Source organism: Tursiops truncatus, chromosome 11 (assembly GCF_011762595.2).
Source record: "Tursiops truncatus isolate mTurTru1 chromosome 11, mTurTru1.mat.Y, whole genome shotgun sequence".
NCBI classification, from domain to species: domain Eukaryota; kingdom Metazoa; phylum Chordata; class Mammalia; order Artiodactyla; family Delphinidae; genus Tursiops; species Tursiops truncatus.
In genome coordinates, this window is record NC_047044.1 from 95896379 (window position 1) to 95922921 (window position 26543).

Here is a 26543-nt window from a genome sequence, read left to right on the forward strand (position 1 = left end):
GGGATCTTCCCAGACCAGGGCTCGAAACTGTGTCCCCTGAATTGGCAGGCAGATTCTCAACCACTGCGCCAGCAGGGAAGCCCGAGGTGTATTAACTTTAAAGAAAATTATCAACATTATAAACAATCCTGCAATAGAAATCCTCATAGATATATCTTTGCTCTTCGGTGTGAGTACTCTGTAGCAGTACTTCTCAAATTTTACTGTGCATAGGAATTGCCTGAGGAGCTCATTAAAATGTAGATTTCGACCCCTTAAAGTGATACCAATTCTGCTGGTCCGTGGACCGCATTTTGAGTAACATGGCTCTGTGGAATACATTCTTAGGAGGTGCAGTTTCTGGTTCAAAGTGTATGTATTTATCTTTACCAGTCTTAATAGACTGAAAAATAGATATGTCGATATTATTTTTTTCAGGGAGGTTAGTTTATTATGGCATTTTTAAAGTTATAATTAACATGCAATATTATATTCGTTTCAGGTATACAACATAGTGATTTGATGTTTTTATGCATTATGGAATGATCACCCCAATAAGACGAGTTACCATCTGTCAGCATACAAAGTTGTACAATATTGACTATATTCCCTATGTGTACATTATATCCTCATGATTTATTTTATAGCTGGAAGTTTGTACCTCTCAATCCCCTTCATCTGTTTTACCCATCCCTCCATCCCCTGCCCCTCTGGCAACTACCAGTTTTTTCTCTGTATCTATGAGTCAGCTTCTGTTTTGGTTCTTCATTTGTTTTGGTTTTTAGATTCCACATAAAATTGAAATCATGTGGTATTGTTTTTCTCTGTCTGACTTATTTTACTTAGCATAATATCCCCTAAGTCCATCCATGTTGCCACAAATGGAAGATTTCATTCTTTTTTATGGCCAAGTAATATTCCACTACACACAGACACACACACACACACACACACACAGACACACACACACATCTTCTTTATCCATTCATCTACGGATGGACACTTACGTTACTTCCATATCTACCTATTGTAAATAGTGCTGCAATGAACACAGGGGTGCACATATCATTTGAATTGGTACTTTTGTTTTCTTCAGATAAATACCTAGAAGTGGAATTGCTGAATCATATGGTAGTTCTATTTTTAATTTTTTTGAGGAATCTCCATACTGTTCTCCATAGTGGCTGCACCAATTTACATTCCCACCAACAGTGTGTGAGGATTCCCTTTTCTCCACATCCTCACCAACATTTGTTTTTCTTGTCTTTTTAATAATAGCTATTATCAAATAACCAGAAAATTATTTTAATTTGCATTTTTGATTGTTGGTGAGGGTTTTTTTTATATGTCTATGTATTTGTATTTATTTTACAAAATGCCTTTTCATGTCCTTCTTCATGTTCCTGCTAAGTCATTAATTTTTAAAATTGATTCATAGGAGCTTTATATGATCTGAATATTAACTGTGGTGGAAACAGCCAGTTTCTTACCTGATATTCATTCTTCCCGTCTTTCTCACCAACAGAACTGTTTTTAAACAGTTTATATAAATGAAGTTATACAACATGTGGTCCTTTGCGTCTGGCTTCTTTCACTTAGCATTATGTTTTCAAAGTTCATCTGTGTTGTAGCATGTATCAGTACTTCATCCCTCTTAATTGCTGAACAGTATTCCATTGTATGGTTTATACCACATTTTTTTTATTTCTTCATTCGTCAGTTGAGAGACATTTGGTTCTTTCCATTTTTTGGCTATTACGAATAATGCTACTATGAACGTTCATGTACAAATTTTTGTGTGGCCGAATATTTCCATTTCCATTTCCAAATAGTATCAATAAAAATATAATACTTTTAGTATCAAGATATTGAATTCTATACAGTAATGAATGGATTCCAAAGGAGGACATGATTCTTTGCCGTGTGGAGATTTCATTCTAAAATACTCACAGTTTCAACATATTCATTTATTCAACTATGAATATTGAGTGCTTACTAGGTACCAGGCACTTTGCTAGGAGCCTGAAATAAAATGTTACAAATAGAACCAGACCTCATATATTTCAACTAGTTTATTGGCAATTTTTTCCTTACAAGTGGAATTGTAAGTGGATCATATGGTAACTCTATATTTATCCTTTGAGAAACTGCCAGACTGTCTTCCAAAGGGCTGCCCCACATTACATTTCCACCAGCAGTGTTTGAGGATTCTAATTTCTCCGTATCCTGCCCAACATTTGATATTACCTGTTTTTGATTATAGCTGTCCTCGTGGATATGAAGTGGTATTTCATTGTGGTTTTGATTTGCATTTCCCTGATGGCTAAAGATGGTAAGCATCTTTTTTTGTTTTCATTGGCCATTTGTATATCTTCTTTGAGGAACTGTCTGTTTAAACTCTTAGCTTATTTTTTAATTGAATTTTTTTGTCTTCTCATTCTTGAGCTAACAGAACTTTTATATTATTGGGGCAACACTGTGCCCAGCTTTAAAATATATATATATTTCTCAACCTCCAATCACTGCTGATATGTCAGTTAGTGAAACTTCTAGAATGTCCCTTTTTCCTCCTCCCCTTTGTCTTACTTCCTCTGTAAAGTAGAAATGTGATGGCAGGAGTTCCAGCAACCACATGGGGCTGTGAGATGACCCAGAGAATATGAGCCACATGCTAAGATGCCAGAACGTAAGTAGAAAGCAACCTATGATACAGAAAATATCATGAAGCTATCATATCACCACTGAACTGCCTGTCTCCAGACTTATTTTATATAAAGGGAAAAACTGGTTAAGCCTCTGGGTTTGGGGGATCTATGTTGTAGCCAAATGCAATTCTTAGTTGATTATAACAAATTATCTCAAAACTTAGTAGCTTAAAACATTTATTATCTCAGTTTCTGTGAATCAGGAATCTAAAAGTATCTTAGCTTGGGCTACAGTTATCTGATGGATTGACTGGGCCTGGAGATGGTTCAGTGACATGGCTGTTAGCAGGACTGTTCCCTGCCATATGGGCTTCTCCACAGGACTGCTTGAGTGTGCTCACAATTAGGCAGCTGGCTTCCCCCAGGAGAGAAGGAGACCATGGTGGAAGCCACTGTGCCTTTTAGTCACACAGATCACTTCCACTTTATTCTATTTTTAGCAGCTAGTCACTAAGTGCAGCCCACACTTAAGTAGAGGGAAAATAGGCTCCACCTCTTGAAGAGAAGAGTATCAAAGAATTCGTGGGTGTGGGTTTTTTCGTTGTTTGTTTTGTTTTGTTTGTTTTTTTGGCCGCACCAAGCGCAGCCTGCGGAAACTTCGTTGCCCGACCAGGGATCAAACCCAGGCCCCTGGCAGTGGAAACATGGAGTACTAACCACTGGACTGCCAGGGAATTCCTCATGGGCATGTATTAAAACGACCACACATATACATTAACTTTTTTGTTTGTATTTTAAAATGTTTATTTTTTATTTTTTTACATTGAACACTTCAGGAAATAAAATAATTACAATGATTCAAATGCATGAATGATTCAAATTCAAAATGCAATCCCTGGATTCAATAATTATCCTTTATAATTATGCCCAGTAAATATTAGAAATGTATGTAGGCACTAAGTCAGCTAACAAAATAATTATATAAAGTATATATCTCAGGACTGGGGAACATGCATGATCAGTTAAGTCACTTGGCCACTGTAGATGGTTTTTTAAAAAACATGATTCACATCTGCTTCAATCACATACACATTCATTGCAAGTGTTTTTTGTTTTTTGTTTTTTTTCCTGGCCGCACTGTATGGTATGTGGGATCTTAGTTCCCTGACCAGGGATCGAACCCACACCCCCTGCATGGGAGCACAGAGTCTTAACCACAGGACCACCGGGGAAGTCCTGCAAGTGTTAAACTAGACCACTGATGCTAACAACTTAAAACTATGATCTTAAAAGAAAATTCAGTTTAATACAAAGAAACTCAAGAAGAAAATTTCAGGGCCCTTGATCAGAAGCTTTTGATGCCTGTCACACTACTCTAGTGTACACAAAGGTTCAAGTAAGGCTGGTAAAGAAGAGTTGTTTCCTTTTCCCTTTGAAGACATGATCCAAGAAATAGGGGAACTGCACATTCTATAGCAACTAGCCATCCGTCCATACACTGCTAATAAAGGACTCCTTACGTTAGTAACTAACCACATTTTAAAAGCCTTGGTCAATGTTACAAAAACAAAACATTTAGAGTAATATTTACGAATACAAGCATAATTGTGTTTTTTGCCTTCTATAAATAATAATCTCTGAAATGCTAAAAGTGAGTTCCAGCTGTGGTTCTCTTCTGGTGTGGGAAGCTGCAGGTGCACATGGGATGGTCTACTGATTTACCTTCTCAAAATATTCTTTGGAAGCAGTCGGATGGGGCTTGATTGTAGGAGAATCTGGTGTCCAGTTGGCTGGGCAGACTTCTCCATAGGTTTCTACAAACTGGAATGCCTTCACCAAGCGGAGGGTCTCTTCCACGCTTCGGCCCACTGGGAGATCATTGACGCTCAAATGCTTGATGACTCCATTGGGGTCAATTATGAAGAGACCTCGTAGTGCAAGGCCGGGACCTTCTAACAGCACACCATAGTCTCGGGAAATCTGTTTAGTCAAATCTGACAAGAGTGTGATGTGCATGTGGCCCAAACCGCCATTCTTCCTTGGTGTGTTTGTCCAGGCCAGGTGGGTGAAGTGGGAATCCACTGACACTGCAACGACTTCACAGTTCACATCGTGAAATTCATTGGCTTTGTCACTGAAAGCAATAATTTCTTTAGGACACACAAAGGTGAAATCCAAAGGATAGAAAAAGAGCACTAAATATTTTCCCTTAGAGTCATCAAGGCTTATTTCTTTGAACTCTCCATTGATAACAGCTGTACCCTTAAAATAGGGCACATGCTGGGTGACGGCAGGGGCATGGCATGAGGAACTGGTGCTAAAGGCGAATTTTGCTTGAGCAGAACCAGACCACCGTGCATTTGTCAAGCACGTTCTTCGAGAAGCAGCAGGCCTAAGGGCTGCGGAGGCAGAAATGCCCCAAGGAATGGCACTCACTTGTCGCACAAGCGAAGTCCAGAACAACCTTCCCGCCACGGCCGCCATCTTCAGGGTCTACATTAACTTTTTGTCTTTTATAAATACTGAAAATGTTTTCCTAGTTTGTCTTTTCACTTTGTTTATACAGTGTCACCTTAAAGAAATGATTAATCCCATCCTTACCTACTGATTTGAAATGCCATTTTACATATATATATATACATATATATATATATATATATATATATATATATATATATATATATATATAAAACCCTGGACTATTATTTTCCATTGACCTATATATAATATATATAGCTCTTTCTGCTCTAGTACCACACTGTCATAACTATTGATTTTTCTATGTATATAATTTATCCTGCTATCTTATTCTATTCTAGTAATAGAATAGTCTGTCTATTGGATAGAGAAGTAGAGGAATTCAATACATTTTAAGATGCTAAATTCTTAAAATAGACAGAAAATTCAGAGTAACTACATATATATGAATATATATATATATATATATGGATGTATAATGATTCATTGAAGGTGGAAGAATCTGGGGTAAGGAGGGGGGGTGGAGAGGAAAGTTCAACAGGACTCAGCAACTGGATAGACACAGCGTATGGAGAAGAGGAATATGCCCAAGGTTTGCCTGAATCTAGTGTTCCTGGGGAAATAATACTGGCAAGGAAAGGAACAGAAAGGTTTGGTCTTGAAGCTTTGGCAGATGATCGATTTCTTTGGGACTTACTGAGGTTGAAATGGTAGTGGGACATCCACTACCATGGACATGGAGATGTCCGTTAGACCACTGGAAACAGGGAGCTAGAACTGAGCTTCAAGGTTGGCTGGTCCTTCCGCTCCGCCATGTCCTCCAGGACTGCAGTCCGCCGTACTGTGCTGCCTTCCCCTATGGCTGAGTCTTCCCGTTGTCATGTGATGCGCGCAGAGAGCAATCTGAGACCTAGGTGAAACCATGCACATTCAGCCAGAGAGAGTTTCTTCCTGCTGCTTTCTCATAATGATCTCGGAGGTCAGTGAGATCCGAGGTCATAATAATCTCGCTGACAATGGGCAGTGATCCTGAAGAGAGATCTTAGTTCCCAGCCCAGGAATGGAACCTGAGTAGCCTGGATGAAAACCAGGAATCCTAACCACTAGACCACTAGGGGCTAGAGGCTAGAAGCAAAGTGGCCCCTGCTCTTTCCCCCGTTGAAAGCACGAATGTTTCAAGGAGACAAAAACTGTAAAAACAGGTACAAAGTTTATTATTAGAGACATAGCACAATGTACGGGAGGAGTTTGTTTATTTAAGTCAGAAGCTAGGCAGAAATACACACCCAGAGAGGAGTGTGGGAGTCCTGAATGAGCAGCACCGTAAAGAAGTGATTTAAATCACTTATATAGGACAGTCCTTCCGGGTCTTTGTTTACATTGGGCCAATTATCTCGTTTCTTTTTTCACACCTGACTGGTCCCAGGACCCTCCCCAACATACATGCGCCCCCAACATGCGTGTGCAACTTTTTGCTAAGATGGATGCCACGGCAGAGGCCTGTGGGTGCATGTCCACACTTATTATGGGGTGGGGGCCCCCTCCCTTTTTGACCCCCAAGGAGCCTTCCTGCGCATGTGCAGACAGGGAAGTCTTCCTTGACCTCAGGAGTGAGCACCTTTATCTCTTTACTTTAGCAGAGCTGAGCTTCTGCCACTAGCTTTGTCCTTGGAGTGTCTGGGTGAGAACAAAGCTTCAGTTTTACTCCACTTGACAAACCCCAGCTGTCCAGCCCAGGGGCCCATCTATCTCCTATCTCAGGCAGAGCAAGGAACCTTCTTTTCCAGCATACTCCACTACGCTTGGATTCAGTTTAATGTGAGATGATAAATGAGATGATCCTTAGGAGATGTCCTTTAATACCATTTGGTCAGAGTTTCTGTGACTCAGTGGAAAGCATCTCGATATACCCGTCCTTGCAAAATCAGTGATAGATACTCAGAAGACTTTTTTTTTTTTTTTTTTTTGGCTCTCGCCGTGCAGCTTGTGGGATCTTAGTTCCCAGACCAGGGGTCGAACCTGGGCCCTTGGCAGTAAAACCACTGAGTCCTAACCACTGGATCGCCAGGGAATTCCCTAGGAAGCCTTTCTTTGTATCTCTATCAGCCATAATTTGCAGCACGTCAACAAAAGGAGTGTGTGTGCGTGTGTGTGTGCGTGCGTGCATTTGTCACATTCAAATTATACTCTAAAAACTAAATAACATCGATAGCAGTGATATGCAGGTAAATGTTTAACAGCAGGCTCTCCAGAGAGAACAAAAGGCCCTCCTTTTTAGCGTATACTGATTTTTCTGGTGTAAATTCCCACCACGGCTGATTGCAAGCTGGCAACTCACAATGTCATGTTTCCACCATACAGATACAATAGAGATAAATATTGGGTTGGCCAGAAAAACCCGAATGAATTTTTGGCCAACCCAATAATTTCAGTTTTGTTAAGGGCTGAATTGTGTACCCCCCAAGTTCATAAGTTGAAGCCCTAACCCCCAGTACCTCAGAATGTACCTGTATTGGGCATAGGGCCTTAAAAGAAATAATTAAGTTAAAATGAGGCCACTAGTGTGGGCCCAAATCCAAGCTGACTGGTGTCAGTATAAGAAGAGGAAATTTAGGAATGCCCTGGAGGTCCAGTGGTTGGAACTCCATGCTTTCACTGCTAAGGACCCGGGTTCAGTCCCTGGTTGAGGAGCTAAGATCCTGTGGGCTGAGAGGCGTGGTCTAAAAAAAAAAAAGAGGAAATTCGGACACAGAGGTGCAGGCACACAGATAAAAATATGGTGTGAGGGCACAGAAGAAGGCAGCCACCTTCAAGCGAAAGACAGAGCCGCTGTCAAAACCAAACCTGTTGACACCTTGCTCTTGGATTGCCTCCAGAACAGAATAAATTTCTGTTGCTTAAACTATTTTAGCATTTTTGTTATGGCAGTCCTAGCAAACTAATACAAAAAGGTAGTAAAATAATTAGAAAGTGATGAGTTTTGAGTACTTTTTAACTTTTGTTTTTAATATAATTTATTTAAATTATATTTGTACAATTTTATTTTTTTACTTTTTTTTATTATTTTTTTAAAAATGTATTTATTTATTTTTGGCTGCGTTGGGTCTTCTTTGCTGTGTACGGGCTTTCTCTAGTTGCAGCGAGCCGGGGCTACTCTTCGTTGCGGTGCGCAGGCTTCTCATTGCGGTGGCTTCTCTTGTTGCGGAGCACAGGATCTAGGCGCAGGGGCTTCAGTAATTGTGGCACGAGGGCTCAGTCATTGTGAGGCATGGGCTTAGATGCTCCGCGGCATGTGGGATCTTCCCAGACCAGGGATGGAACCTGTGTCCCCTGCATTAGCAGGCGGATTCTTAACCACTGTGCTACCAGGGAAGTCCCCGATTTTATTTTTTTTTAATGGCTGCATTTAATAACCGGCTCACAGAATTCATGAAAAATTAACAAACAGCTCTCACAAGCCTGTTCAAGCCAGCTCCAGTTCATTGCATATTTCAACGAGTCTCAAATTTCTATTTCTAACCAAGAACACTTTTCTCAGTCCAAGGCTTATATAGTTCACCTCCTCCTTCTCAATTTATATAACTGAGATCTCAAAATTAAAATATACAAATTCCATACCTTTTCCTCTAACTCTGCTTTTCTTCACTGCTCCCCATATCACCATTCAGATGTTCAAACCAGAAACCTCGCATCATCTAGCCGTTTTTTTCTCCCTCAATGACATTTTCCCCCAATTGCTCCCATGGAATCTATCACCAACGTGATCCATCCCACTCCAAATATATCTTGGCGACTAAGAAACATATTCACAACCTAAAAGTTGAGAGTTATGTTTTATTCAGGGGACATGCTAAGGACTTCAATTCCGGGAGGCAGCATCTCAAGTAACCCTGAGAAAACTGGTCTGAGGAGGCAGGGTGGGAACTAGGACCTACTGGAGTTTTGCAACAAAGGGCAAGTAGTAGTGACAGGGATAGAATAGGACAGTTATACAGGTAGCTGTAGAAGTCCCAGTAGGGGACTATAGATAGGGAAACCTAGGAAACTTTGCAAGACCACTGTAAGTTAATGATCCCTCAAGAAAGCTATTGGAACATCGTGGAAGGAAACAGCCTTGCTTAACTATAAAGCCATAAACAAAAGCACGAGATATGCCCCAGGCCATTAGGTGGAAGAAAAAGTTCCCGGCCCTTCTAGTGATTTGATAAACGCTATGATAATTCTAGTTTGACCTCATAGGGTCAGACACTCTCTTGCCTGATACGAAGGAGGAACTAGTGATGTAAGCCTCCTGTCTACTCGAAGAAGGTGGTATTTTCCCCTCCCTCTTTCCTTTGACTATAAAATTGTACCCCACTTAATCCTCAGGGCAGAGCTCCCTCGCCTGCCTGCTTGCAGCTCTTACAAGCGTCCTATATTAATAAACCTACTTCTTGCCTATCACTTTGTCTCTCGCTGAATTCCTTCTGCGCTGAGACACAAAGAACCTGAGCCTCAGTAAGTCCAGACACCAGGTGAATGATTCTAATTAAAAGACCGGGGGTTCAAGTCCCAATCAGGGTTCTGGCTGGTTTTGAGCCCCGGCCACGTGGGTTCAAGTCCCAGTCTGGGTTTAGACTGGGTTCGAGACCCGGTATGGGGGTTCAAGTCCAAATCTGAGGTGCACCGTTTCAGCAGGAAAAAAAAAAAGATTACTGTTAATAAAAGAAAACTATACATCTCAAGTTAAGGAATTTAGCGCTTTTCTGTGTCTGGGAAGATGCAAGAGTCTGAGCTCACTGAGATCACTCCTTTGGTATGCACCTCAGCTATCTGGGGCCAGTATCCTGCGTTTTCTCATCCTGAGTTTCCTCAGGTTCACCGTGGGGAGTGGCTGCAGTCTGAGGGCTGCTAGATGGCAGGCATGCTTTGTTTCCTTCCTGAGTTCCCTCAGGGCTCACCAGCTCACCACTGGAGGGCTGCAATTGCTGATGACTGTGACATCCTTTGTTTACTGATATGTCAGGCCATGTTTTATTTCTCAGTCTTGATTCCATCTACTTCTTTCCATCTTCTGTGACACCTCTCTGGCCCAAACTATTATCATCACTCTCTGCAACTAGTACAGTAGCCTCGTAAATCGTCTTCCTGATTCCACACGCTCTCATCCAGCCATCTTTCAAGAGCAGTCAGAGTAAACCTTTTCAAATGTAAAGAGAAGCCTCTGGCTTTTCCTATTGCCCTTAGGATAAAATGGTTACTCATCACCCTAGCCTAGAAGCAAAGCCTGAAACCGAGCAGGACCCTGTGGGGCCCTCCCTGGTACAAATCCTTTCTGTGTCCCCAGTTTCTTATTTGTAGAAAACAGGCTTCATTCACAAACTTCCCTAAGTTCCAAAAGGCAGGTTTAAACAGTTGCTAATCAGGGAAGGGAGGGAATGCAGAAAAAAGGGAGAGCAGTGAAGAAACAATAGTGCAACCTTGGAGCAGGGTCCTTGTTCCTCCCCAAGGAATATACATAATAATACCTTCGAGGCTTCCCTGATGGCGCAGTGGTTAAGAATCCGCCTGCTGATGCAGGGGACACGGACACGGGTTCGATCCCTGGTCCGGGAAGATCCCACGTGCCATGGAGCAGCTAAGCCCGTGCGCCACAACTACTGAGCCTGTGCTCTAGAGCCCACAAGCCACAACTACTGAAGCCCGCAGTCCTAGAGCCCGTGCTCCGCAAAAAGAGAAGCCACCGCAATGAGAAGCCTGCGCACCGCAACGAAGAGTAGCCCCCGCTCGCTACAACTAGAGAAAGCCCGTGCACGGAAACGAAGACCCAAATGCAGCAAAAAATTAATTAATTAATTAATTTAAAAAATAATAATACCTTTGAGCTCTTCTGCAGGAACTAAGGCCCCCCACCCAGGTGGAGGATGGCACCGCCCTGTTACCTCACCACCAACCAATCAGAAGAAAGTCACACCCTGTAGCCTCACCCCAAATTTTGCCTATAAAAATTTCTCCCCCAAACCATCAGGAAGTTCTGGCCACCTGTTCTCCTTGCTTGGCCCTGCAATAAACCTTTCTTTGCTCCAAACTCCAACATTTTGGTGTGTTTGGCCTCACCATGCATTGGGTACGTGAACTTGTGTTCTGTAGCAAGCCCAGCAAGGTCTGTCATGACCTTTGCTATTGAGCTCCAGCCACACTTAGGTCACAGGGCCAGCTCTGAAACCGTGCAACCCAGATTGGGACTTGAACCCACGGGTTTTTGAGATCACACACCTGGTCTCAGGACTTAATGAAGCTCAGGTTCTTGATGTCTCATGGCAGAAAGAATTCAGTGAGAGACAAAGTAATAGGTAAGAAGTGGACTTATCTAGAGAGAAACACACTCCAGAGACAGAGTGTGGAAGGCGAGAGGCCCTGAAATATGGGGGTGGTTAGTTTTTATGGACTGGGTAATTTCATAGGCTAATGAGTGGGAGGATTATTCCAACTATTTCGGGGAAGGGGTGGGGATTTCCAGGAATTGGGCCACTGCCCACTTTTTGGCCTTTTATGGTTAGCCTCAGAACTGTCATGGCGCTGTTGGGTGTGTCATTTAGCATATGCTAATATATTACGATGAGTGTATAATGGGGCTCAAGGTCCACTGGAAGTCGAAACTTCTGCCATCTTGGACCTGGTTGGTTCTAACCAGTTTTTGTCATGTCCTATGGCTACATCATTCTTTTAAAGGTTGTGCCCTGCCCCCTTCCCTCCTGTTTCAGTTCCTTCTCCCACCTAACTCCCTCCTTCTTGTGGCTTTCACTTATATTCTTTGCTTTTGTGTGGAACTCGTAACTAACACCTTGATACTGAACCAAACTTGGATCTGCTTGCCCATGCACAGTAAAGCCAATCTAATGACACCGGGTTGTGGTGAAGGAAAATGCAGTGTTTATCGCAGGGCTGCAAGAGAGTAGCCCAGGGCAGCTGGTGCTTAAAACACTCAAACTTCCCATTGGTTTCAGCAAAGCAATTTTAAAGGCCAGGTGAGGGAGGGGGAGTCCCAGTGTATATGATCAGCTCGTGCACAATTTTCTGAATGGTGAGGTAACAGGCCCGTGTCACAGGGGTTAACATTATCAGTCCTTAGGCACCCGTAGGCTATGTGCTCATGGCCATCAAGCGGTTAATTTCTTCCACTTGGTGGTGGTTCTAGCATCTATGAAACAACTCAGGAAATGCACATCAGATACTATCATCTAGGTACTTTGGAGAGGAGCTATAAAACAGAGGCTATGTGGGCGGGGTCTGTCCCAGGAAGGCCCATAGGGTCCTGCTCGGTTACATCCTGAGGTCTTCTAGGCCTTCTCAGAAAGGCCATTCTTCTTTTCTTTTTCTTTAATTAACTTACTTATTTTATTTATTTACTTTTGGCTGCGTTGGGTCTTCGTTGCTGTGTGCGGGCTTTCTCTAGTTGCGGCGAGAGGGCGCTACTCTTTGTTGCGGTGCACGGGCTTCTCATTGCGATGGCTTCTCTTGTTGCAGAACACGGGCTCTAGGCGCGCAGGCTCCAGTAGTTGTGGCTCGCGGACTCAACAGTTGTGGCTCGACGGCTCTAGAGTGCAGGCTCAGTAGTTGTGGCGCACAGGCTTAGTTGCTCCACGGCATGTGGGATCTTCCTGGACCAGGGCTCGAACCTGTGTCCCCTGCATTGGCAGGTGGATTCTTAACCACTGCGCCACCAGAGAAGTCCAGAAATGCCATTCTTAAGCATAATCTAAATTAGGATTCCCTCTTACCGGGCCCTGTTTTTCCTTGATGGCAGCAAACACAATTTGTCTTTATACCTGAATTTGTGGATCGAGTTTGTTCCTTTCCAAATGTCATCAAGTACTTCTATGTCAGATTCTTCTAACTCCAACAGACTTTCAGTTTTGCTCTGCATCCCTACCGCCCAGGCCCAGTGCATGCCACATAGTAAGTGCTCAATAAATACTTGCAGAATCAGTATTAAATGTGATTTTTAAAAGTAATTAAGAACTTCCTGCCCTCAATTTGGATTTGCTGTACAGATGAAATGCCTTTAGCTCCTCCCTCCACTTTGTGAACCACTAATGAGTGAACAAAGGACAAGCCAGGGAGCTAGCCCCACTTAGGATTCACTAGAAGGAAATGAAGGCCCTGAAGGATATAAAGGTGGAGAAAAACTAGAAAAAGTTAAGTCAGTCTTTTAAAAACTGGCAATGATAAACAAAGGGGCATTCGATTTGGCAAGTAAGACTTTTGATGACTGATGGATCTAGGCTGGCAGAGTTTAAGAGGGAGTGGGTTTTGTAGGCCTGCTCCTTTCCCCTGAAGTTTCTAGAATAACCTGGGTGTCTCCTACTTCCGGCCTCGCTCTCCTCCCAGGTGAACACAAATACTGTCTCCTGTGGAGGGTCCCTAGACAGAACTACACTTACCGTGGGAAAAGGAGAGAGATGGGGAAGTAAGGACGGTTTTTTGAGTGATGGAGGAAGGAAGCCCTTTAAACGTAGATAAACTCCATCAGCCTCTATTAGCAGATCTGCTGAAGCACTAGTTCCTTCTACTCTCCCGTGGAACCCGGAGCTACAGCCGCCCCTCAGCAGCCCTCACTTGGGGCCTTTGTTCCGGCGCAGAATGTTCTAGACGCAAACGCCAGCGCCGGAAGGAGGTGGGCGGGGGCGGGAGCTTGCAGGCCCCAGGCGGCCCTCTGCGGCGGGCGGGGCTGGCGGGGCGGGGCGGAGATCGCGTCACCGCTGCGGCCGCTGGGAGGCGCGCGAGCCACTCGGGCGGCCCGCCTGCCGCGCCTGCGCACGTAACCGCGCACGTGACCGTCCCCGCAGGGAGTCAGCATGTCCCGCCTCCCGCTGCGCCGCGGTTACGTAGCCGGCGCCCGGGCGGTAACGCCGGTGTCACGTCTGCTTTAGGGCGCGTTTCCTGCAGTCGCCATTTCGTCCCCGCCTGGGGATTTGGCGCAGTGGCTTCTCAATTTTTGAGCCCCGTTGCTGCCGTTTGCCAGCTCTAGTCACAGGGAAGTCGTTTAACCCTTCGGAGCCTCGCTTTGTGAATCTGTAAACATTGGGCCGTCTTCGTTGTGGGGATTAAATGAGATGTGGTGGGGTTTCATCATAGGCACCCTTAACGTGAGCCCAACGATTCTCAGATTAAATAGGGCGGAAGGTCTTCAGCCACCATTCCACGCGAGCGGGAGGAGGCGGGAGATTGGACTCTGTGCTCTCAGCCGGTTCTCAGCCTCTCATTGTGTGTTTCTTGGGAGGCTGACTGGGTTCTAGTGTTTTGCTTTTTAAGCTAGATTCCAGTGTTTTAAGATGCCTCTTTTCCGCATAACACGACCCACCTGAAGGCAGTCTAACCATTTCATCTGGCGCCCAGCCAAAGAAACAGATATCCCTTCCCATGCTGGAAGAAAAATGAGCTTACTTGAGGAGGGGCAGTGGGTCCATCTCCAACGTGGCACATGAGTATGATCTCAAGAAATTACATGTGGGTCTTCCCTGGTGGCTCACTGGTTAAGAATCCACCTGCCAATGCTGGGGACACGGTTTCAAGCCCTGGTCCAGGTAGATCCCACATCTTCCTGGGCGGAGAAACTAAGCCTGTGCGCCACAACTACTGAGCCTGCCCTTTAGAGCCGGCGAGCCACAACTACTGAAGCCTGCGTACCTAGAGCCCGTGCTACGCCACAAGAGAAGCCACCGCAGTCAGATAACCGCGCACCACAGCGAAGAGTAGCCCCCTCGCCGCTTCCAGAGAAAGCCGGCGTGCAGCAGCCATAAATAAATAAATTTTATTTTTAAAAAAATCACATGTGCAGTCAAGATTCAACAGATTTCGTGAAGCCAGGTCATCAAGTTCTGTAACTGTTAAAGTGACAGCAAAGTACACGTGATAAATCTTTAAAAGCACTAAACTTATTCCTGGAAGAAATGAAGCAGAAGTATGTGCCTCACAATGGCCATACATGGCAGAAAAAGAAAAAGAAAAGCTCTTGGTCTCAAGTCACAGTTCACACCTCCTGCCAGAGAAGACAGCCTTGGGATGGAAGGATTTCAAAAGCAGCCAAGGATGGCGTAACAGTTTTAAAAACCAAAAACGTTCAAACTGTTGAGGCTGTATCAGTGGAGGAACAGGAAGCAAAAGCCACCCAGAGCTACTAAACAGAAGTATTAGGCAAAGGGCTAGCTTCCAGAATATAATGAGGCTGGTATCTTCTGATGGGGAAATGCTCAATTGCCATTAAAGTTCCAAACTAGAAACACAAGGCCCTGGTTTGATAGCAACTAATGACCTTGTGACCACCTCTCTCTTCTCTCCTGGTGGCAGTGTAGCACTCTGTTTAATAAAGCCAGAGAGTTCTACAGAGGTACAAATCCCAGTGCCCCCACCGCCCCCATTTGTTTTTTTGTTTCTTTGTTTTTTGCTGTACTCTAGCAATCAAATGCAAAGTCCTGGGTGGCTGCAGCACTTTGCCTGATTCTGTTTTGCAGTTTACATTCTAGAAGCCAAGTAGGATCTCAGAGAGAAAAGCCTTGGCTTTATTGCTGCTCACGGGCGGCAGTACCACTCTGAGGTACCACACACTTTATGAGTGTGCTCATAAAAGGCTTTGAAGTCGTCTTCTTTCTAACGTCACCCCTATCCTTCATTCTGCTGATTAAGCATGAGTTGCTGTTTCAAAGGCACATGCATGAGGCTGAGATTCCTCCTTGACTCCCAGAGCCAATTGAATGCTAACCCTGATCTTAACGTGGTCATGAGTTGGAAGAGTTGAAAGTGCTCCAGTATTGCCAGTTGCATCTTTATGTTAAGCAGGCATGGAAACAACCAAGCCTCAAACAGCCCTTGCTTGTTGGGAAGAATGTGTTTAGTATTTTAAGGGTTTTCTTTAATTTTTAAAAATACATTTATTTATTTTTGGCTGCATTGGGTCTTCGTTGCTGCGTGCAGGCTTTCTCTAGTTGCGGTGAGAGGGGGCTACTGTTTGTTGTGGTGCACGGGCTTCTCATTGCTGTGCCTTCTCGTTGCGGAGTACGGGCTCTCGGCGCGCGGGCTTCAGTAGTTGGCGCACGGGCTTAGTTGCTCCGCGGCATGTGGAGTCTTCCCGGTCCAGGGCTCGAACCCGTGTTCCCTGCATTAGCAGGCGGATTCCTAACCACTGCGCCACAAGGGAAGTCCTGTAAGGGTTTTCTATTGACAAAGAAGTGAAACTCACTGTTTGGCCTAACAAGTGGATCATTATGGCTTTGTGGAAGAAATGAAAGAACTTGAGAGCCACAGAGAAACACTAATAAAAAGCTGAGGAACTGATAAAATCATCCCCAGAAGATAAAGATAGGAAGAACAGGAAGAGAAGAACAGTTCAAATCTTCATAAACTTGTTGAAGTGTTCCATGCTGTAAATATCTGAATGATTTAATTTCTGAATAAAATCCCTCCATGGAGAGAAACCTGAAAATTACATTTGGTTAAATCTATGCATTGTAATTCCTTGTAACCCGGCAATTCTGCACAGTAAGTACGCACCCAACAAAAATGAGTGCCTAGGTCCATCAAAAGAATCTGCAATACTGTACATAGTAGCTTTCTCTATAATAGCTGAAAATGGAAACAACTCACATGTCCATCAACAGTAGAATAGGTAAACTGTGGTATATTCATACAACGGAATACTGTAAAATGATGGAAGTAATGAGCTACCTTTTCATGCAACAACATGGATGTAAAAGTTAAAATTACTCGTAGCATTGTGGAACATCTGAGCTATTACCAACAAATGTTTGAGCAGTCCAAGATTCGGTGGCAACAATTGGTGAAGAAACGTTTTAAACCACCAGCAGCTGAGCAGCTGCAACTTCTCAAGCTGAACTGGAGCTGGCCGTGGATTAAGCTTGGTATCTGACCCCCAAGACATGATGTCTTTATTTTTGTTGTCACACTGGCAGGAATATCCAGGTTGGGTGGATGACAAGTGTTCAGGTTCTTTTTTCTTTTTTTTTTTTTTTTGCCACACCTTGCAGCACGTGGAACCTTAGTTCCTGGATCAGGGATTGAACTCATGCCCCCTGCAGTGGAAGCGTGGAGTCTTAACCGCTGGACTGCCAGGGAAGTCCCCACATCCTTCTTGTTAATATGCTTTCTTCTTTCCCTTTAATTAAAACAATGTAAAATGTTATTCTGTACATCATTATATGTGTACTGCCATGTATTGTATTTGACCTGAAACTAACGTATGCTGTACCTAATAGATGGGGTAAGTAAGGTATTTTCAAGGGTAATTTTAACTCTGAGACAAATCCGTCACCTTACCTCTGCCGACTCTCTATCCCCTCAAAATGTGAAGCGTGTAGCACAGTGCCTGACACACAGGAGGTACCTGTTCAGCACCTTCAGCCTGGACACCCACTTTCCACAGTCCACACGCACTCTCTCAGTAAAATTGCCGATGACCCCAAAAATCATGTAGGTAATCCAACCTGAATTGTCTGCTGTGCTGTGTCCTCCTTGACCCTCTCCTCACTCTACACATTCTCTCCAGGGCTCCTCTTGTTCTCATAGTTCAGCTCCTGGCTAAAGGCTGATACACCTCCCAAATTTATATCTCCAGTCCAGGCCTCTCACTGCCCGTCCAGTCCCGCCATTTTCTTTTTCTTTTCCAGACCTGCCACTGTCAAGCGTGTTCTGGATGGTTCCATTGGGTTGTTGCTCAGGCACCTCAAGAACACGTCCTAAAGTGAACTCACCATCTCTCTCTCTCCCACCCTCCTGCCCCTGCCCCCATCGGCTCCTCTTTCTGTCATCTCCGTCTTCTCGTGGCACCACCTTCCAAAAAAGTCTTCCAGTCCAGAAAACGTCCCTTTCTCCTTTCCCTGGCCTCAGCATCTAATCAGTCACCAGGTCTTGCAGTTTCATCAGTGTTTCTTGAATTCTTTTCATCCTTATTTTGACTGCCCTATTTTAGGCTCTCACCACTTGTCACCTGGGCCGCTCCACTGCTGCCGGGATGCTTTTTCTAAAAGAAGTTTCTAACCATGTTCCTCTCCCGCCTCTCTCCTACGTGGCTCCCCCATTACCCATCTGTCCTACAGGGTAACATTTGCATTCTTAACTTGGCCTGCAAGCCCTCCTGATCTCACACCGACTTCCCTAGGCTTGCGTCTCATGCTGCAGCAGCCCTGAAATCGTCCAACTTCCCCAAACCCAGCTATCGCTTCTGTTTTATTTTCATGTTGACCTCTCAGTCTGAATGTCTTATTCATGCAGCAACTCTAATCCAACCTCCAGTCCTGCAGAACCACCTCTCAGGCAAATTCCTTGTCATTCTTAAAGATTCAGCCCAGGGACTTTCCTGGTGGTCCAGTGGGTAAGACTTCGTGCTCCCAATACAGGGGGCCTAGGTTCGATCCCTGGTGGGGGAACTAGATCCCGCATGCATGCCGCAACTAAGAAGTCCACATGCCGCAACTAAGATCCAGTGTGCCACAACTAAGACCCCAGGCAGCCTAAATAAATAAAAAATAAATACTAAAGAAAAAAAAAGATTCAGCCCAGTGTCATCTCCTCCAGGACACTTTCCTTTCTGAACTGCTTGATCTCTGGTTAGGAGTCCCATCCTTTTTACTCCTATAGTACTTTCTGGATATCCAGAATTTTATCTGCCGCACGATAAACTGTTTCATAAATGTCCTTGTAACTTCCTTGAAGATTCCCTGCTTAATCCTCAGTGCTCAGCACAAATGATTACATTTGAACCAGAAACTAAGTGCTTTACATGTATATAACCTCACTGAATCCTCACTAGAGCCTATGCAGTAGATACCAATAGTATCTCCATTTTACAGAGGGAGAAACAGGCATGAGGAGGTTAAGAAATTTGCCCAAGGTCCCCCGCATACGGGCCTTCAGGTGTTCACACCCAGTCAGCCTGGCTCCACAGCTGGCATCATTTACCACTAATAGTAGATTGCCTCTCCATGAAGTGGGCACTAAGTAAATGTTAAGGAAACAGGAACAGCTATGCTTAGTGAGTACAAACTATCCAGCAGACTCTGTGCTAAGTGCTTCACCTGGATTACCTCAACTCCATAACAACCCTGTGAGGTAAGTACCATCGTTATTCCCATTTTACGTAAGAGAAAACAGGTTTAGAGAAGTCTGGCAACCTCTCCAAGGTCAGAGAACTAATTAGTGGTATAGCTGCACTCACAACCAAGGTCTTATCCACACACTCTACCAGATGAGGCTGACAGCTCAGGAATGGATTGTCGGGTAGGATGAAGGCTAGAACAGCACGCAGACCCATGACGCCTACCGTTCAGAGCCAGAAACTCAAGAGTTCAGAACCTCAGGCACAGAGCAGGCTGACTCACAACCCGGGTCAGAAAAAGATCAGCCCAGTGACAGTGACCCAGAATCACCAGGACTCGGAAATAGATGTCACCACAATGGAAGCCCTTCCTTGACCTCCTGTCCCATACCCCTAGGGGCTCAGGAGCTGCTGGCCCAGGAAGCTCAAAGTTCTTGACGGTGGAATACAGACCTCCAAAGCGATGATAACATGAAAGGGTTAACTCCGAGCTTGGGCGGCCAGGGGCGGACTCCATCGCAGCCGGGTAAGATTTAAGCGCCCGGCCCGCCTCCTCGCGGGGGCGGGGCCTCGGGGCGAGGAGCGGCCTGGGACTGTGACCAGACGTTTACCGCCCGGCAATGGGCTCTACGCGCTACGTGCCCCCAGCGGCCTAGGCCGGAGCCGAGTGTTAACCGCCCCGCGAGGGGCCCCGCGGGGCCGCGGTCTCGGGGCGGGGCGCGACCTGAGATGGTGACAAGAGAGTTAACCGCCCGGAGGGGCCGTGGGGGCGGGGCCGTGGGGCGGGACGAGGCCTGGGGGAGGTGCTGGCGGCGGAAGAGGCCGGCGGGCTGCGCCCGGCGCTCTTCGGCCACTTTAGGCTGCGCTGCTCCGGAGGGCCGGCGACCTCCCGGCACGGGAAGCCCTGCGAGGTTCGAGGGCGGTGACAGGGGTGCGGGGCGCGCGAGGGGGAAGGTCCCTCGACAGGCCGAAAGGCGGCGAACTCGCGAGTCTCGCGAGCCCGGGACAGGTGGGTGAGGGCAAGGTAATGATGGGCCTGGGAGCTTTGGGGGAGCAAAGAGGGAGGAGCGGGGCGGTGAGCAAACCTGGGGAAAGGATGGGGCGCCTGGGTGAGGGGTCCCCTGCAGGATCCCTCGCTTCACACACTCTTCTCTCCCAACTCCTCTCTAGGTCGATCCCGACCGAGAGCTCGACTTTCAGAAGAGAGACGCCCCAGCAAGCCTCTTTAGGGGAGTTCTCCAGCTCCTCACCTCCATGGGCCAGACAGCCTCGGCAGGGGGCGGCGGCAGCAACACCCACACCCCGCAGGCCCTGTACCCTGACCTGTCTTGTCCCGAGGGCTTGGAGGAGCTGCTCTCGGCTCCCCCTCCTGACCTGGGGGCCCAACGGCGCCACGGCTGGAACCCCAAGGACTGCTCAGAGAACATCGAGGTCACGGAAGGGGGGTTGTGCTTTGAACGGCGGCCCGTGGCCCAGAGCACTGATGGGGCCCGGGGTAAGAGGGGCTACTCGAGGGGCTTGCACGCCTGGGAGATCAGCTGGCCCCGGGAGCAGAGGGGCACCCACGCTGTGGTGGGCGTGGCCACGGCCCTCGCGCCGCTGCAGGCTGACCACTATGCGGCGCTGCTGGGCAGCAACAGCGAGTCGTGGGGCTGGGACCTTGGGCGTGGGAAGCTGTACCATCAGAGCAAGGGGCCCGAGGCCCCCCGGTATCCAGCCGGACGTCAGGGTGAGCAGCTGGAGGTGCCGGAGAGGCTGCTGGTGGTTCTGGATATGGAGGAGGGAACTCTGGGCTACGCTATTGGGGGCACCTACTTGGGGCCGGCCTTCCGCGGACTGAAGGGCAGGACCCTTTATCCAGCAGTAAGCGCTGTCTGGGGCCAGTGCCAGGTCCGCATCAGCTACCTGGGCGAAAGGAGAGGTGAGGCCTGGGGCACGTGTGGGGAGAGTAAGTTCTGTCACTGGGGTCTGTGGTTTTGGGATGGAAGCTCAACGCCTTACAAGAGCAGAGGGAACTGGCCTTCATCTGACCCGTCTCCTACCTCTATTCAGTGCCAGGAATGGCTAAGAGTCTTCACAGCTGTTACCTAACTCAATCTTCCTAACAGCCATAGAGGTAAAAGTAAGCCTTGGGAAAGCAACTTGCTAGTGAGAGGTGAAGCCTCAGAATGAAGTGAAGCACTGTGGGGATTAGGGCTTCACAGGAGAGATCAGCCCCTGGAGCCAGAGGTGCAAAGGGTTAGTTTTGTCCTGGGCTAGGTGTACAAGTCCCAGAGGAAGAGGACTGGTGGTGCCAGGCGCCCGGAGTGTGTACCCGGCTCACTGGGCTCTGACTCTGACACATACCTACTTCCTTCCTCAGTCAAACCCCAGGAAGGAGCCGTTGAGGTCCAGGCACCTGGAAGAGCAGTGAAGGAGGCAGGGCCTTGGGGCTGAGTGGACTTAACTGTTCTGCAGTTGCCGAGTCTGCAGCAGAGGGTGGCCGCCTCTCCCCTGTAGCCCATGGGAGCTGTTGTAGAGTGGAGGAGGGCCACCCTTCCTTTCACCTCCTCAGCCCCAGCTCTGGGGCCTCTCTGGATTCAAAGCCTGGGCCAGCTCCACGGTCACAGCCGCCTCGGCCTGTTGCTTAGAGGGCCTTATTTAGAGCTTCACCCCAACTCCGACCGGGGACGTGTGAGATCCATGATGCGTCCACCACAAGAGCAGATGCAGAACTTCAGAGCACCTTAGACCTCCCCTGAACCGAGGTGGGAGCAGACTTGCAGCAGGAAAATGGAAGGGACTCTGGGCAGGACCCCGTGGTTTGATGATGTCTGGCTGGTGGCTGCACCTGTACTTACTTTCCCTCATTCTCTCTCCCAGCTGAGCCACACTCCCTTCTGCACCTGAGCCGCCTGTGTGTGCGCCACGCCCTGGGGGATACGCGGCTAGGCCACGTTTCTGCTCTGCCCTTGCCCCCCGCCATGAAGCGCTACCTGCTCTACCGGTGACCCCTGTGATACCACAGATTGCGCTGGGGCCTTGACCCACCCCTCTGGGGGAGGCAGCACTGCTGGCCTAGACCAGCTGCCTGAAGCCGGTGAGGCTGGGTCCCACCCCACCCCAAGCTCTGGGGAGCACCACAGCCCCAGGGCCACCCAGAGGGTGGAAGGGAGGGAGCTGTTACTCAAGGCTGGGGCAGCCTGGTACACAAGACATTTCTGCAAGTAAAAGTTGGAAGAGATGTGCTGCTGTAGAAACCTGTTTGTGGGTTTTTTTCTTTTTCTTTTTTTTTTTTTTGCACAAGGGTCCCTGGCTGCCTCAAAAGGGAAAAAGATGATCCGGACAAGTTCAGTGAAGAAGGACACACCCCAAGCCTCAGTGCCAGGTGTTTATTTCCCGCACACGCGGGACTGCTCACAGACACAACACACACAGGCATCGGCACCGTGGGAGGGGGCAGCAGCCCGGCCTCAGCAGAGGACAGGACTTTCTCTCAGCCCCTGACCTCACGGTGTGAGATGGGACAGGATGGGTTCTTGCTCCTGCCTTCACTGGGGACTGAGGGGACCCATAAGCAAACACCCCTCCCACCTCTCAGCCAAGCTAAAGCCACCTTGGTGACAGGTTGAGTTCCAACTGATACTGTAAGTGGAAGCGGGAGTGGCCTGGTCCCAACCATTACAGGGTAGGGTGTAAACAGCAAAGGAAGAGGTACATTTTGGATTAGGCCACAAGAGGCAGCAGGTGACACCATCAGAAGCATGTGTGAAGGTTGCGGGGGGGGGGGGGGGTGGGCAGTACAGTTACTGGGCTTCTGAGCTACCTAGTCCCTGTCTCAGCAGGAAGGGTAGCAGAGACGGGCAGGGCTTATTATTTGGCATTGATGATATCCACGAATTCAGGCTTGAGGGAAGCGCCCCCCACAAGGAAGCCATCCACGTCAGGCTGGCTTGCCAGCTCCTTGCAGGTTGCCCCAGTCACAGAACCTGGGAAGGGAGAAGAGAGGGGGAGAGGTCAGGGATGGGAGGGGGTACTCCAGCCCTACCTCCACGTCGAAGAAGGACTCAGTCGGGTTCTCAGCCCACTCCACCTCCGGCTGGAACCAAACCCACTTACCCCCATAAATTATGCGGGTGCTCTGAGCCACTGCATCAGAGATGTTGGACTTAAGCCATCCCCGGAGCTTTTCGTGTACTTCCTGGGCCTAGAACAAGAAGCTAGACTAAGACTTTCACTCAAAGGGGCAAAAAACATGGGCACCACTGGAGACAGGCAGTGTGGTTTTGGGACAAGAACCCTGGGATCTGAGATAGAACACCAGGGCTTCGATCCCACCCAGGTCCTGGAATGGATGTCCTTTGACATGTCACTCTTTTCTCCTGTCTTTTATTTTTATTTATTTTTTATTAATACCTTTATTGGAGTATAATTGCTTTACAACGGTGTGTTGGTTTCTACTTTATAACAAAGTGAATCAGCTATACGTACGTATACATATATCCCCATATCTCTTCCCTCTTGCGTCTCCCTCCCTATCCCACCCCTCTTGGTGGTCACAAAGCATGGAGCTGATCTCCTTGTGCTGTGCAGCTGCTTCCCACTAGCTATCGATTTTACATTTGGTAGTATATATAAGTCCATGCCACTCTCTCACTTCGTCCCAGCTTACCCTTCCCCCTCCCCTCTCCTGTCTTTTAAATGAGGGGTTGGCCCAGGTGGTCTCTGTGACTGTCCAGTTCTACCAAGGCTGGGGAGATGAGGGTAGGGCTCCTGGGCTTGGTTACCTGTTGAGGTGTCGCAGTCTTGCCAGTACCAATGGCCCACACAGGCTCATAGGCCAGGACAACCTTGCCCCAGTCCTTCACATTATCTGTGGGACAGAGATCACAGGTGGAAGGGTGAACAGGAAGGAGATAGCCAGCTGTTTCCCCAGGGAATGAGTGACGGTGGCCTACTGACCCCTGGCGGCCGTTAAAGGAACTCCAAGTGGCATCTATACCATCGGGGCAGGAGCAGAAGCGAGAAGGATACAAGGGTTCTCACCCTCCCATTTCCTGCATCAGCGTGGGGATTAAGTCAGGCTGCAGGGCATATGACCCCACCCTCTGAGCCTCCGTAGCCCTGGCTAGGCTCAAAGGTCCCTTTCTCCAGATACCTGCGATGACCTTGGTTTGCTCGAAAACGACCTTCTCAGTGATGCCAGCTTCCCTCTCATCTAGCTTCTCCCCAATGCAGGCGATTACTCCAAGTCCCTCTGCCAGGGCGTGAGCCACCTTCTGCCCAATCAGCTGTTGAGGAACAGACTTGGTGAGACACCTGTCTTGGGATAAGCCATCTCTTATCTCCTCTCCTGGTTACTAACCTCATCTGACTCCCCAAAGACGTGCCTTCTCTCCGAGTGCCCCAGGACCACCCACGTGGCTCCACAGTCTTTGATCATGCCAGGGCTAAAGGAAGAGAACAAGCCACGGTTCAGCAGGGAGCCCACCCTGTCGCTTTCCCCTTCATGAGAATAATGAGGGCTGCGTCCACCACCCACCCACATGTCACCTGATCTCCCCCGTAAAGGCCCCGTTAGCCACTTTGTAGCAGTTCTGCGCAGCCACTGCAATCTTGTGATCTAGCTTCTGCCGGGCGAAGTCAATGTAGGCGGTGGGGGGTGCGCAAACCACCTCTGAGGATAAGATGGTGACAGAGGGGATGAGGTCACAGGAAGCCTTCATTCCCCAGACCCCATCCAGTGCTCGGGAGCCCCCTAGCCTTCACCACTTTCTTAGTTCTGCTTTTGCCCTTTTTCACACCAGCACGATAATCTCTGTCCACTCTGCAGCTCAGGCTGGGCCTGGACCCAACTCTTTGGGCCTTCCAGGTGCCCCTGAGAGGCGATGGCCCTTGCCCTGCCCTCTGCTCTTTTAACAGCTGTGGCTCCGATTTCCCCAGGCTATTCTGGGCCTGGGCACCTCCTAGACTCAGCATTCTCTGAGGGCCGACCCCGCCTCCCTTCTAAAATAGCCCATCCCCACCGTCGGAACCGGGCCAGGCAAGGGTTTTTAGCAAAAGCAGAAGGGGCCAACTCCTGGGGTTTGTACTGGCGTCTTTGGGGGTAATAAACCAGAAGAGGATGCCTCTTGATAAGACCCGGGGTTCTGTGCCTTAGGTGCGTGGGAGGGGCAGGGCTGAGGACTGCACTCTGCCGAGGGTGGCAGCGAGTCGACTGGCTCATAGAGGCCTTGCGCTTTCCCGTTTCCAGGCTGGAGAAAGCGGTAGGATCGCTCTTCACTCCCAAATGGCTCAGCCCCTTCCGCGGAAGGCAGGAGTCATGCAGGCCGCCGAGGGGAAAGGGTCAGAGCGGTAGCTCAGGAGGCCAAAGCCACTCGGCCGCCCAGGCAAGGCGCGGGGAGGAGTCTCGGGCTACGTGCGGCGGCGCACGAAGCCCGCGCCTAGGGGGCAGCTTAAGCCCGTACTCAGTCTCCTACCGGGCTGCCGCCGGCCTCTCCCGATCGCCCGCAGGGGCTGGGCTCCGCTTCCATCCCCCGCTCTCGGCGGGTGCAGCCCCCGTCCGCGCCCCGGGGCTACCATCCTCCCGACGACCCACAGTCGGAGGGCACCGTGAGATGCGGCCCCGCCTTTCCGCGTCGACACACCCCGGGTCCTGCGGCCGCGGGGACAAGGCCCGGACCCCGACAGCCCTGGTCCCCAGCCGTGCACGACCACTCGGACGCCGGCTAAGAGAACTCTGGAGAGGGCGCCGCCACGCCGGCCCTCCCACCCCGGCCCTCCCTGGCCAAGGCTCACCGGTGTCGGCCGGCACCTTGGCCGCGTTCAGAGTGTTGATGAGCTCCCCCAGATTGTTCTTCCGCCCGTTCATCTTCCAGTTCCCCCCCACGAAGAACTTCCTGGAGGGCGCCATTGCGCTGAATCCGGCACACTGAAGGTCACGAGCAGCGCGCAGCCGCTTCCACTGGCCGCTTATATAGAGCGCGGAGAGGCAGAACTCCGCCCCACCGCGTCCTCTGCCATGACTGGCCCGGCCCGAGGAAGCCCTGCCCCAGGCCCCGCTCCCAGCCCGCGGAGGCCCAGCCCCCGGCCCCGCCCGCCGCCCACGTTGCGAGGTTCTGACGTTATCACCGCTTTTGTAGCAACGTTCCTGGGCTGTCGGGGGCTCACAGTCGCTTCAGCCGCAATTGCCAGACTTTGGGGAGAAGGCGAGAACTGTGCGCCCGGCAGGCACTCAGGGGAGCCCCCGCTTCACGACTGCAGCCCCCCAGAGGGCCAGAGGGATCCCGAGGGGGGCGCTGGCTGCAGGCCCGGCCACTCCACTCCCAGGCTTGGCCTCAGAGCCCTGAGGGGCATCTCTCCCAACTCTGGGA

The 26543-nt window shown here is 48.6% G+C and overlaps 2 protein-coding genes and 1 pseudogene across 6 annotated transcripts; 1 reads left to right on the plus strand and 2 right to left on the minus strand.

Annotated features, from left to right (window-relative positions):
- Window positions 1–3427: 3427 nt before the first annotated feature.
- Window positions 3428–5111, minus strand: LOC101324976 (thioredoxin-dependent peroxide reductase, mitochondrial pseudogene; annotated as a pseudogene).
- Window positions 5112–19328: 14217 nt separating this feature from the next.
- Window positions 19329–22971, plus strand: SPSB2 (splA/ryanodine receptor domain and SOCS box containing 2). Of its 5 annotated transcripts, none has more exons than XM_019926011.3 (3): window positions 19803–20200; window positions 20362–21112; window positions 21554–22971. In XM_019926011.3, the coding sequence occupies exons 2-3, from the start codon at window positions 20446–20448 to the stop codon at window positions 21625–21627; spliced, it is 741 nt and encodes a 246-aa protein (XP_019781570.1). In that variant the 5' UTR covers window positions 19803–20200; window positions 20362–20445; the 3' UTR covers window positions 21628–22971. The 5 variants fall into 5 exon arrangements, 4 of the variants coding, with proteins under 4 accessions (XP_019781568.1, XP_019781570.1, XP_019781567.1 ...); XR_002174548.3 differs by having other exon boundaries at window positions 19804–20200; window positions 20362–21938; window positions 22054–22155; XM_019926010.3 differs by having other exon boundaries at window positions 19983–20200; window positions 22054–22971.
- On the minus strand, window positions 22548–26127 carry TPI1 (triosephosphate isomerase 1). Its single transcript, XM_033867088.2, has 7 exons — window positions 25969–26127; window positions 24724–24847; window positions 24536–24620; window positions 24329–24461; window positions 23958–24043; window positions 23290–23377; window positions 22548–23159 (listed from the first exon to the last, which is right to left on the minus strand). The coding sequence occupies exons 1-7, from the start codon at window positions 26081–26083 to the stop codon at window positions 23044–23046; spliced, it is 747 nt and encodes a 248-aa protein (XP_033722979.1). The 5' UTR covers window positions 26084–26127; the 3' UTR covers window positions 22548–23043.
- Between the last annotated feature and the right edge of the window lie 416 nt (window positions 26128–26543).

What these genes read in the sequence shown, in the direction of transcription:
- SPSB2 (XM_019926009.3), top strand. Translation starts at nt 20,446, where the DNA reads ATGGGCCAGACAGCCTCGGCAGGGGGCGGCGGCAGCAACACCCACACC.
- TPI1 (XM_033867088.2), bottom strand. Translation starts at nt 26,083, where the DNA reads ATGGCGCCCTCCAGGAAGTTCTTCGTGGGGGGGAACTGGAAGATGAAC. An exon ending in TCTTTGGGGAGTCAGATGAG is followed by an intron (nt 24,462 to 24,535) that starts GTTAGTAACCAG and finishes GTTCCTCAACAG; the next exon opens with CTGATTGGGCAGAAGGTGGC. An exon ending in GCAAACCAAGGTCATCGCAG is followed by an intron (nt 24,044 to 24,328) that starts GTATCTGGAGAA and finishes TCTGTCCCACAG; the next exon opens with ATAATGTGAAGGACTGGGGC.